Source organism: Trichomycterus rosablanca, chromosome 21 (assembly GCF_030014385.1).
Source record: "Trichomycterus rosablanca isolate fTriRos1 chromosome 21, fTriRos1.hap1, whole genome shotgun sequence".
In the NCBI taxonomy this organism is placed as follows: domain Eukaryota; kingdom Metazoa; phylum Chordata; class Actinopteri; order Siluriformes; family Trichomycteridae; genus Trichomycterus; species Trichomycterus rosablanca.
In genome coordinates this window covers 2254911-2268317 of record NC_086008.1, presented here as the reverse complement: position 1 = coordinate 2268317, position 13407 = coordinate 2254911, and the positions used below count along the sequence as shown (strand labels likewise).

General features: G+C 46.1%; 1 protein-coding gene across 1 annotated transcript in view; it reads right to left on the bottom strand.

Moving 5' to 3' along the window:
- Positions 1-13407, bottom strand: part of kat6a (K(lysine) acetyltransferase 6A) — a 52133-nt gene that overhangs the window by 5423 nt on the left and 33303 nt on the right. Inside the window, exons 9-15 of the mRNA XM_063018257.1 lie at positions 9173-9314; positions 7146-7307; positions 4736-4829; positions 4404-4635; positions 3872-4070; positions 2976-3626; positions 63-315 (exon numbers count right to left, since the gene is read on the bottom strand). Coding sequence (XP_062874327.1) covers positions 63-315; positions 2976-3626; positions 3872-4070; positions 4404-4635; positions 4736-4829; positions 7146-7307; positions 9173-9314 — 1733 coding nt within the window. The remainder of the gene's footprint in view (positions 1-62; positions 316-2975; positions 3627-3871; positions 4071-4403; positions 4636-4735; positions 4830-7145; positions 7308-9172; positions 9315-13407) is intronic.

Sequence of the window (13407 nt, the reverse complement as noted above, 5' to 3'; positions counted from 1 at the left end):
GTAAGTGATAAATCACAGTCAGTAACAGATACAAGCACATGATGTAATAAGGCATTACTAACCATCCTCCTCAGACTCGGAGTGAGTTCCTGGTCGGACTCTTTTAGGTGGAGGTTCCAGGTGCTTCCGAGCAGGTGGGTAACATCGGAGGGCATGTCCGAAAGGAGTTTCCTCTTCTAGTCGGGGCATGGGCCTCTCGGAGTCCGAATCCACGAAAGGCTCCTTAAGAACCTCGGTGGTTTCCGAAATGGTTTCCGTTACCACGCTGCTGTGTGGGTGGCTGCGCTGACGTATGCGTCGCTTCCGTGGAAGCTTCTGAAAAAAACAAGGGAAAAAAAAATGCATTTTTAATACAGCTTACTGTTTTTATTTAGTGCATAAACTAGAGATGTAACGATACACTCTACCCGTGATGCGATGATATTCACAATACTGGGTTCACTATACCTTTTTATAAAGTTTCCCTTTATAATTTCTCATAAAACAAAGAAAATAAAATACTGTATTTGTGCTTATCTTTTTATTATCTAAATAATGAATGTCCTTTTATTTCTGAGATATAGAACGAAGGCAATATTTTGAACTACACAAAGCAAACGGCCCAGATCGGGTTACAGGATCGGTTGTTTACTATTAATAAGATTAACTAAGTAATAAACAAAGCTTTAATAATGAATCACAGTTATGTAGGAAACACAATTGCACTGCTTTACTGGCAGATCGCTATTTTCACGCCTTATGCTGCATTCTTAAGATTTTTTGATTATTATATTATAATTAAGCTACCTACACACGATCTGCAGCGAAACCGCTTTCCACAGGCTGTGCCGGTGCAGCTTGCGGCTGAACTCTAAGCGTTCGTTCATTCTAACTGAACTTAGACCCGTTTTGCCTCTGACCATTTAAAGCACCGCTGATGATGTAGACGGAAACGACGCAGAGACTGAACTGTTTTATTCAACCTCAAGTCTAGCACGGCGTCGTGAGGAAAATATGGCACGTCGACGCTAGAGCTGTGAAACGGTCAGATCAGGTTTGCTTTATGGACAGCGCGCCCACATTTCCTGATCCTGGAGTCATTTCTCCATATGATGCTACAAAGCGCTCCAGTATAAAACTGAGTGTAAATGAATCGTCAATACCGTCGGTGAACACTGTGGATTGTTTTTAAACTTGGTGCTCAGCGGTACATCAGGCAGAAAGAGGATTTGATGCGTATCGTCCGTTTAACAAATCAAAAAATCTTCCTTCAATTGTTTAACAAAATGTTCCAACTTTTCTGGAAAAGGTTCTGGGTGTGGATGAACATGGCAAGATGGGTACCTACATTTTATACAGGTTATTTATTCATGTTCTTTGTCTAGTGTCCTTTCTGTGTTTAGTTCTAGATGTTTATTATCAGTCTTCTCTGATAGAGTCTCTAGCTGCGTCCGGAATCGCATACTTACAGAGTATGCACTAGATTGGAGGAAGTATGCACTACTCGGCCGGTAAAGAAGTACATACTTTCAGTACAGAAGTGTGCAGTATGCACACAACACCGCTACGTACTACGTCCGCCATTTTACCAACTTCAAGTGACGACGTGAGGACGTGATGACGTAATATCACCAGTTACAGACTCATTACAAACCCCACTCGCCAAAATTCTGGATATTTATCGTCTTTATGTTATTTATTCGTCTTTAAAATGTTTTATTTTATTTATCTTACTTACACTTGTGAACAGAGGACTCCGCTATCTTTCTTGTTTCTTATTCCGCTTCAATCGCCTACGCGGCTCCAGTTGCATTATGGGATACATCAGCGGACCGCAAGTGTGCATCGTTTGCATACTCAAACGTGGCTGCGCAATAAGTACGTCATCCGGGTACTTCTCGCGTACCTCTTTATTTATACTGTGTATTCGGACATACTAACCGCTCTCGCGTCCTCATCTCGCGTACTATCGAGTATGGAAGTATAGCGATTCCGGACGCAGCTTCTGTCTCGATGTCGTTAAAGATGTCAACCATTGTATTTGGTATTGCAAGTGTTTGTCGTTCTACGTTATATTTTGCGCACTTTGTCAATAAATGTTCAATGGTTATTTGTGTATTAGTGGTCATATGTCGCTCTCCCTTCACCGGGTGTGTATGTGTTAGGCGAGTGTGCCCGATACGATATCTTGTATAGTCGTCTGTTCCAGTCTCATTCCAGTCAGCAGTTTTGGTCGTGTTTGTTCTGCTTTTGCTTTTCCCATTCTTTTTGCCACATATTTTTATTATAGGCAGTGATTGTTTTATATCTGATGGGGGGAGCCTGCAGTTTACAGCGTTTCCTCCTGTGCTTTTTCGTTTCCCGCAATGCCGCAGTGTCCTGGGATCCAGCACAGTCTGACGTCATATTTACGATTGTTGAGCTCTTTAGGTTTTCCTAGTATTTTATTCAGGATTGGGTGGTGGAGGGGGAGGGTTTCCATTTCTTGGAGGCAGGACTAAGAGTCTGTACAGATTAGTGCTCTTGGTAAACCACATTGAGCGCTCGATGTATTCTACTGCCGTTCGTCGAGCGTGTGCTTCTGCTGTATAACCCGAGCTGTTTAATGGGAGGGTTTCCTTTTGTTTATGTTGATTGGCTACTATTGCTATATGGGCACAGAAAGCCAGGCCATAAAATGTAATTATTTCAGAAATTTTCTAAAACAAAAGCCCCCCCAATATACTCAATTCAATCACAAATTAAAAACAATATTAATTAGACCATTAAGGACCACTGGAGTTAAAGCCTCGGCCTGATATGTATCAGATTGTGCAATAATTTAGGGAAAAAAACAATAGGAATTCCCACAAATGTAGTTGAAACAGAGCCCATAAACCTGAGTTTGGTATACATGTCAATGCACGTTAATAAATCAAAGCTATTTCAAAACATTTGTGGAAAAAAACATGAGAAAATACTGATACTACACAAAAATCCTCCTGATTTTTACCCACCTTGCTTTTGGGACCTAACGTGGGTTTGGTGAGGACAGGCGGGGAGCGAGCGCCCATCTCTTCATTAAAGTCGTCGTCATCTTCACTGCTTTCGCTGCATCCGGAATACAGATTCGGAGACTCGCTCAGTCCGGGCAGCGCGGGCAGCGAGAGCTCGCCGTCCTCCGAGCCCTCGCTCAACCTGCGCTTGGAGCTGGTCTTTTTCCGTGACGGTCGCCCCCTACTGCGCGGCGCGGAGGCCTCCGAGTGCCTCGAATCTTCCGTGCGCTGCTCGGACGCGGGGTTCGGCTCGTTCCCAGAGCTGAAGAGGGTCGGCGGGGACAGGGGCGCGTGCGGTGCTTTGTTCTGGGGCGGATACGGTTCCTCGTCGTCGTCCGGCTTGGATTTACGGGGCCGGCCCGGACCGGTGCGAGGCCGGTCCTTGACTTTGCCCCAGGGTGGGTTTTTAGGGGGGCGGCCGCGCCCCCTGCGCTCGCCGTTGGTCTGTGGACGAGGGGCTTCGGGACTCGTGAGACTGCTGCGGTTTGGCGAGGAGGACGGGGAGCTCCGGTTGTTGGGGAATGTGGGGAAGCACTTCTTGTCTTCCTGGTCCTCGCTTTGTGCTATCGTCTTCCAAGGCGGCAGAGGATCCAAGCGACTGGACTGCAACTCCTGCGGACGAGACAAAGCGGCGCCGTTACACAAACCTACATGACAATTATAGGACTGAAATAATCGACATCCATGCTGGCCGAAGAGAACTACAGACTAGCACACGCCCCCTCCGACACGCATGAAGCCATCCAGCCAGCAGGAGATGCAGTGATGGTTACAGTGGCAACGGTGGGGCTTAAACTAGCAACCTTACGATCACTGGTCCAATACCTTACACTGCTGACCAGAATAAAACGACTCACCTCTTTGCCGTTCTCTTTCTCTGCATTGTCCTCCTCCCCCTCCTCTTCGTCCTCGTCTCCCTCGTCAGACACCACCGTGTTGGTGACGATGACCGGCGTCCAGCGCAGGCAGTCCGGGTCGACGTCCAGGAGCCGGGGTCGGGCTCGGAGACGGGTCACGTGATCCGTTACCAGCTTCTCCCTGCGTACCAGAACCAGCCTGGAGACAGCGGGGGGGCAGAGAGCGGAGTTGACTGCTTAATCTAGCGATCCTACGGCAATTCAGTTAGCAATCGGTCGGTCAAAATGTCCAAGATGTCGACGTGCAGAGCAGATAAAAACACGACTCGGGTAACTGAGTTTGGAAAACTAACACTCGATCCTGTGGATGTGGGCGGGGTCAAAACACGGACGAGAATTTTCCTATTTGGGGCCGGCGCCGGACGTTCTAGGTTCACGTTCAACTATAAAGGGAGCTGTGCCGTGTATCGTAGCTTCTATTCATTCTATCATTCAATTTATGAGTGTAATATATATATATGAGTGCTCTCACCGGTCCTTCCGCTGCTCCAGCATGTTTAGATTCTGCAGCGTGGCCGTGATGTCCTGCGGGCAGATGCCGGTGACCTTACTGAGCCGTCGGATGGTGAGCTTTCTGTCTCGCACCTCGTGCAGGCACTCCAGCACCACGCTGCGCCAGTACGCCATGTACGAGAGACGACCCAGATCGGATAAAGGCTTCTCCGGGGAACCGGGCTGACCCTCCCGCTTCGACAACAGGTAACCTGCACACACACACAAACGCACACACACACACACACACAGTCAGAGGACAGGACCCGAGGATCTAACGTGAGAGGAGGAGCGAAACCGTGCCGAACGTACTGAAGTCGATGAGGAAGCGCCCGTAGCCCTTGCGCTGGTACTGCGGAAGAATCATGATGCAGGACACGTTGTACTTTTGCTGGCAATGTTTCTCCTGTAGAGCAGCGAGAGCAACAGTGGATTAGATACTAGTGTGACGAAACAAATCAACATAATAATAATAATAATAAATATAAATAACACTAAGAATGTGTTCGAAAACCTAGTGAGCCCTCTACATAGACAGCATTTTACCTCATCCTATTTGGCTTCCAAGAAGGAGGCTGTTTGAATCCTTAGATGCCTTAATATCCTCCCTAGTAAGGTATCTTAACATTTCAACAGTATTTTGAGTGGAGAACGAGGCAGCATCCGATGCTTCCTCAGCGCAGTGGTTCCCAAACTTTTTCTGTCACGCCCCCCGTTGGAAGATGAAAATCTGTCACGCCCACGCCCCCGCCAACAAAATGCTGACAAAAATAGGCCAATTTTAACTTTGTTGAGAAAAAAACCTTTATATCAGTCATTTCTGTTGTACTTGACTTTATAAAACTACTTTTTGACATCACTAAACTGCTCCTTCAATTAGTCTGCTATTTCAAAAATTAAAAACACTTTGCAAAAAAAGATAAAGTTCAATCTGTGCCAATTTGTGAGAGTTTACGTCTTATCAGTGTATTAGTGGCTGTTTTTCTTTTTATCCCTGTCAAATACCTCTCCATTCTGTACATCTAGACCAGGAGTGCCCACACTTTCATGGCTTGAGATCTACTGTTTCAGTCTACAGGTCATCACCATCTCCTTTTTACGGTCCCCTCATCATTTTTCAAAAAAGCTTTTAAAATGCGCTTCAGTTCCTGTATTGATATTCAGATTTACAGAGCAAGTGACTGAAAAATCACACTGACTTTATTCTGATGATTTGCTCTAAATAGTATCGGTCAGGTTTATGTATCTGGACAGGAGCTGCTGATGCTCAAGCAGTTTTTCAGGTGTTTATCAGTAAGGATGGACCCATATTTAGGGAAAAGGCTGATTCACACATGTAGGTTGAGTCGAAACAGCTGTCAATCATGTGGAAGTTCCAAATGGTCCAGCAGAGGCCCTCGACTTCATATGAATGTCAGATTGTAGGTTACAATTTCTCCACCAGATCAGCGCTGCTTTATGCGGGCTGAGGCGTAGTCATGGTAACAGTGGCCACGTTTCATGTCAGTCTCGCTGATCTGTTTGAATGACGAACTATCCCAGCGTGTACTGAGCGATAGATGTACTGGACTCCCCGATCTAGACTCCTGACACACCTGAAAACACGGTTTGTTTATCGTCCACCGTAAAAAGAAATCAGACGTTAGAACATTGGTTCCGCGCTTAATTTCAGTCAGACGCGCCCCCCCCAGTTATGCTTCTGCGCCCCCCAGTTTGGGAACCGCTGCCTTAGCGGAAGAAAGGACTTCTTTTCAAATGTAAATAAATTATTGATTTCTGGCACCAGCACCGAGATTCCGAACTCTTCGGTTCGAAACTCGGTGTTGCCTCCGGTCGGCTGGGCGCCATCTAGCGGGCGTAATTGGCAGTGCCTGCAGCAGATACTAATTGGCCACCGTGTCTGCAGGGTGGGGGCCGGACTATGTGCGGGTCTTCGTACGCTGTGTAAGGACCCTGATCGGCGGAACAGACGCCCGTGCAGAATGCAGGGGGGCGATAAGAGGAGGCCTGTACACGCGTCGGAAGAGGAGCGTACAGCGACGTGCAATCAATCAGAATCAGAATCAGAATACTTTATTGATCCCAGAGGGAAATCGCGGTTTTTTTACAGTAGCACCCATTTATGTAAAAAGAATAAACTCTACTAACTTAAAACAAAAACAAAAAAGTTATTTACACACAATTAAATAATTAAAATGCTTACGTTATTATTATTGCACATATGAATACTGAACATTGCACAGATAGACCATAGTGTCACACATTAAGTGAGGAATTATAGAGTTTGATGGCCACAGGTAGAAAAGACTTCCTGTGGCGCTCTGTGGTGCATTTTGGGAGAATGAGTCTTGCACTGAATGTGCTCCTTTGTCTCATCATTGTGTCATAAAGTGGGTGGGAGCCATTGTTCATATCTCTGGTAGAAGCGGAAGACTAAATTGAGTGGAAAATGGGGATAAAATTAAAATAAATAAATAAACTATTATTGATTTTTCATTTTTTTCGGTACACAGAGGGAGACGTTATTTGACATGCTAGCACGTTGTGCCACCTCATCTTTTCGGTTTGAATGGCATGATGGTAAGCAAAACACGATGTTATCACTGTCTAAGTAGCGCATCCGAAGTAATGCAACCTGGCTTATAAATCAATGACTTATTAGAATCCTCTCTACTTAGGATTCGAACTCTTAACCTTTCGACAGGCAGCTGTCGGGACGTACCTTGGAGAAGTAGCCGACCAGGTGACATCCTTTGGAGTCGTTTTGTGTGAGCACGTAAAAAAGAAACGGCTCCACATCGTAGTACAACGTCTTGTGGTCCAGAAAGAGCTTCGCCAGCAGACACAGGTTCTGACAGTATATTGTGCTTACGTTTCCGTCCACCTGAGGGAACGAGAGTAGAAACACGTACAGGATGAAATCTTAAATCATAAATTTGAAAGAAATGCTTTGTTTGAATCGTTTGGCTTCATATGGGTTTGAATCTCGGCGGTACTGTCTACACGGTCATGCTTGGTTATGTTTGATGGTGGGGGTGGGTGGCAGAGAAGCCCTAAGATGGATTGGCACCCTGTCCAGGGTATTCCTGCCACTCGCTCATCGTTTCGAGGTGGAACCAGTCCTCGCTGTGACACTGTCTAGGATAAAGCAGTTTAACCTGCAACCTTTTGATTACTAGTCCAGTACCCTAACCACTAAGCTACAACTGCCCTAGGGTCTAGGTGGCAAACTTCGTGGGCCTGTAATCCGACTGGTATTTGGGTTTAAGATGCACGCCGGGCATAGTGGGTGTGACAAACTGCACATGGCATGTGTTTGTTCTTTACTTTGGATTATTAGATCAGATTTGCAGCAGTGCCCTCCCTATCTAGTACTGCCCAACTTAAAGTTTTGGATGGCATGATAAGAGTTTCGACCCAGTTATTTATTTATTTAGACGTTTTACGCTGCGTTTGCGGCAGTATTGCAGTTTTTAATAATGCAGTGTTTAATAGATTATATTAGATTCAACTTTGTCATTACACATGTACCAGTACAAGGCAACGGAATGCAGTTTAGCATCTAACCAGAAGTGCAATAAGCAGCAAGTGCAGGACGTACAGTATCTACGATATACCTTACGATATACCATGTTTACACATTGGTCATTCTCATGGCAAGATAGGTACCTAGATTTTATACAGGTTATTTTATTCATGTTTTGTCTAGTGTCCTTTCTGTGTTTAGATCTAGATGTGTATTAGCAGTCTATTTGATCAGTCTCTGTTTCGGTTTTGTTAAAAAATTTAACCCCTGTATTTGGTATTGCAATGGAACTCGGTGCCGGTCACTAGAGTCCTTTTTTTTTTTTTTTTTAAGTCGAGCTTCATAGCGCTTGCTTTGTGCACAGGGTTGCACTTATACTAAGTCTATATTGTGTATGTAGTGGACGCTTCTATCCTAATGCGCCCGAATAAAAACCAAGCAATTGAGCCCAACAGTGGCAACTTGGCAATAATAGGACTAGAAGCGGTGACATTCTGACCACTAGTCCAGTACTTTAATGCAGTTTTTTTGTGTTATAATGATGTTATATGCTCCTTCCTTTAATATTTACATTGTAAAGCATCCTTGGGTATGAAGAGCACTATGTTAATTGAACTTATTACTATTATAACAGGTAAACTTGGTCTTAAGGACCCACCAGGATAAGAAAAACGTAAGATACAGACTTAGAGCTGCTAAAAATCACACCTAGTGTGTAGTTATTTACATTAAAGGATGTAATACATCACACATTGAGCTCTGTATTGCACTACAGGACATGTAGATGTAAAAATGAGTTATATATTGCATAGAACAGAACAGATGACAGTGCTGTTTGTTCTGCTGAGTTAGGAACACACACACACACACACACTCCATCCAGACTAATTACTGATGGTAAAATGGGTGGAACCACGATTACAAAATAAACTTTCTTTTTTTAGGCTTTAGGTGAGTAACTAAGAAGCAGAGCTCTAGACGAACGCCGAGCAGCTTCTGTGCATGTAACTCATACAGCGATAATTACAGAGCACAATTTGATCCGAATCTAAGCCGCACTTGGCAGCGCTATGACGTCTCTGCAGCCCCGTAGGACAGGATATGGGCGTCGACCGCAGTCGGGCCCTGTGTGCCTCAGTGAACGTGAGTTTATTTGTGCACACTCAGGCTAGGCCCAGTGTGTGTGTGTGGTTCGTGGCTGAAAGGAAGTCTCGGTGCCTCACCTCAAACACGGAGACGTCGTCCTTCCTGTAGATCTCGTTGGCGGGCGGGTGAAACCAGGCGCACTTGCGCATGTGTTGGTACAGGATGCCGCGGCTCTTCATGTATCGCAGGCAGAACTCGCACAGGTAGAGCTTGGGGAGTCTGGAGGAAGATCGTGATCTGTTAATGCTAGAATAGGCCAGAATAATCCAGCGAGAGCTCCTCTGAGAAGGTTTCCTCTCTGATTTCGGAACGTGACTGCTGGGACTCGCTTCCAGTGCCTTGGATTATTGTGATGAAGCCTGGCTTACAGTCAGGGATCAAATTATCCAAACATATACAGTGTATCACAAAAGTGAGTACACCCCTCACATTTCTGCAGATATTTAAGTATATCTTTTCATGGGACAACACTGACAAAATGACACTTTGACACAATGAAAAGTAGTCTGTGTGCAGCTTATATAACAGTGTACATTTATTCTTCCCTCAAAATAACTCAATATACAGCCATTAATGTCTAAACCACCGGCAACAAAAGTGAGTACACCCCTAAGAGACTACACCCCTAAATGTCCAAATTGAGCACTGCTTGTCATTTTCCCTCCAAAATGTCATGTGACCTAGTGTTACTAGGTCTCAGGTGTGCATAGGGAGCAGGTGTGTTCAATTTAGTAGTACAGCTCTCACACTCTCTCATACTGGTCACTGAAAGTTCCAACATGGCACCTCATGGCAAAGAGCTCTCTGAGGATCTTAAAAGACGAATTGTTGCGCTACATGAAGATGGCCAAGGCTACAAGAAGATTGCCAACACCCTGAAACTGAGCTGCAGCACAGTGGCCAAGATCATCCAGCGTTTTAAAAGAGCAGGGTCCACTCAGAACAGACCTCGCGTTGGTCATCCAAAAAAGCTGAGTGCACGTGCTCAGCATCACATCCAACTGCTGTCTTTGAAAGATAGGCGCAGGAGTGCTGTCAGCATTGCTGCAGAGATTGAAAAGGTGGGGGGTCAGCCTGTCAGTGCTCAGACCATACGCCGCACACTACATCAAATTGGTCTGCATGGCTGTCACCCCAGAAGGAAGCCTCTTCTGAAGTCTCTACACAAGAAAGCCCGCAAACAGTTTGCTGAAGACATGTCAACAAAGGACATGGATTACTGGAACCATGTCCTATGGTCTGATGAGACCAAGATTAATTTGTTTGGTTCAGATGGTCTCAAGCATGTGTGGCAGCAATCAGGTGAGGAGTACAAAGATAAGTGTGTCATGCCTACAGTCAAGCATGGTGGTGGGAATGCCATGGTCTGGGGCTGCATGAGTGCAGCAGGTGTTGGGGAGTTACATTTCATTGAGGGACACATGAACTCCAATATGTACTGTGAAATACTGAAGCAGAGCATGATCCCCTCCCTCCGGAAACTGGGTCGCAGGGCAGTGTTCCAGCATGATAATGACCCCAAACACACCTCTAAGACGACCACTGCTTTATTGAAGAGGCTGAGGGTAAAAGTGATGGACTGGCCAAGCATGTCTCCAGACCTAAACCCAATAGAACATCTTTGGGGCATCCTCAAGCGGAAGGTGGAGGAGCGCAAAGTCTCGAATATCCGCCAGCTCCGTGATGTCGTCATGGAGGAGTGGAAAAGCATTCCAGTGGCAACCTGTGAAGCTCTGGTAAACTCCATGCCCAGGAGAGTTAAGGCAGTTCTGGGAAATAATGGTGGCCACACAAAATATTGACACTTCAGGAACTTTCACTAAGGGGTGTACTCACTTTTGTTGCTGGTGGTTTAGACATTAATGGCTGTATATTGAGTTATTTTGAGGGAAGAATAAATGTACACTGTTATATAAGCTGCACACAGACTACTTTTCATTGTGTCAAAGTGTCATTTTGTCAGTGTTGTCCCATGAAAAGATATACTTAAATATCTGCAGAAATGTGAGGGGTGTACTCACTTTTGTGATACACTGTATAAATTGTGTTGAATAAAAACACTTACCACAAAATTCTTGAGAAACCTGGAGGAATTAAATTTACATTTTGTGCTGGAGCCTAAAGCACCAAATATAGTCTAGATCTTTATTTAACTATTATTTCTTCAAAGGAACTACAGTTCACACAATGCAATTAATATGTGAGTTATAATGAACATTTAGATACGAAGATCACCTGCCTGCCCCTCATCCCTATATTCTGCCCCTTATCCCCTCTATCCTGCCCCTCATCCCTATATTCTGCCCCTTATCCCCTCTATCCTGCCCCTCATCCCTATATTCTGCCCCTTATCCCCTCTATCCTGCCCCTCATCCCTATATTCTGCCCCTTATCCCCTCTATCCTGCCCCTCATCCCTATATTCTGCCCCTTATCCCCTCTATCCTGCCCCTCATCCCTATATTCTGCCCCTTATCCCCTCTATCCTGCCCCTTATCCCCTCTATCCTGCCCCTCATCCCTACATTCTGCCTCTCATCCCTACATTCTGCTCTTCATTCAGCTTTGCCCTGCCACTCATCCCTATATTCTGCCCCTTATCCCCTCTATCCTGCCCCTTATCCCCTCTATCCTGCCACTCATTCCCCGCTATCCTGCTCTTCATCCCCTCCGTCTTGCCCCCATCCCAATATTCCACTCTTCATCCCCTCCATCCTGCCCCTCATCCCCATATTTCACTCTTTATACCCTCTATTCTGCCCCTCATCAACATATTCCACTCTTCATCCCCTCTATCCTGCCCCTCATCCCCATATTCCACTCCTTATACCCTGTCTTGCCCCCATCCCAATATTCCACTCTTCATCCCCTCTATCCTGCCCCTCATCCCCCGTGTCTTGCCCCTCATCCCAATATTCCACTCCTCTTCTCTTCTCTCCTGCCCCTCATCACCATATTCCACTCTTTATACCCTGTGTCTTGCCCCTCATCCCAATATTCCACTCTTCATCCCCGCTATCCTGCCCCTCATCCCAATATTCCACTCCTCTTCTCTTCTCTCCTGCCCCTCATCACAATATTCCACTCTTTATACCGTGTCTTGCCCCCATCCCAATATTCCACTCTTCATCCCCGCTATCCTGCCCCTCATCCCCATATTCCACTTCTTATACCCTGTCTTGCCCCTCATCCCAATATTCCACTCTTTATACCCTGTGTCTTGCCCCCATCCCAATATTCCACTCTTCATCCCCGCTATCCTGCTCTTCATCCCCCGTGTCTTGCCCTTCATCCCCTCTATCCTGCCCCTCATCCCCATATTTCACTCTTTATACCCTGTGTCTTGCCCCTCATCCCCATATTCCACTCTTTATACCCTGTGTCTTGCCCCTCATCCCCATATTTCACTCTTTATACCCTGTGTCTTGCCCCATCCCAATATTCCACTCTTCATCCCCGCTATCCTGCTCTTCATCCCCAGTGTCTTGCCCCCATCCCAATATTCCACTCTTCATCCCCGCTATCCTGCTCTTCATCCCCCGTGTCTTGCCCTTCATCCCCTCTATCCTGCCCCTCATCCCAATATTCCACTCTTTATACCCTGTGTCTTGCCCCCATCCCAATATTCCACTCTTCATCCCCGCTATCCTGCTCTTCATCCCCCGTGTCTTGCCCTTCATCCCCTCTATCCTGCCCCTCATCCCCATATTTCACTCTTTATACCCTGTGTCTTGCCCCTCATCCCCATATTCCACTCTTTATACCCTGTGTCTTGCCCCTCATCCCCATATTTCACTCTTTATACCCTGTGTCTTGCCCCATCCCAATATTCCACTCTTCATCCCCGCTATCCTGCTCTTCATCCCCCGTGTCTTGCCCTTCATCCCCTCTATCCTGCCCCTCATCCCCATATTTCACTCTTTATACCCTGTGTCTTGCCCCTCATCCCCATATTCCACTCTTTATACCCTGTGTCTTGCCCCTCATCCCCATATTTCACTCTTTATACCCTGTGTCTTGCCCCATCCCAATATTCCACTCTTCATCCCCGCTATCCTGCTCTTCATCCCCAGTGTCTTGCCCCATCCCAATATTCCACTCTTCATCCCCGCTATCCTGCTCTTCATCCCCAGTGTCTTGCCCTTCATCCCCTCTATCCTGCCCCTCATCCCAATATTCCACTCTTTATACCCTGTGTCTTGCCCCCATCCCAATATTCCACTCTTCATCCCCGCTATCCTGCTCTTCATCCCCCGTGTCTTGCCCTTCATCCCCTCTATCCTGCCCCTCATCCCCATATTTCACTCTTTATAC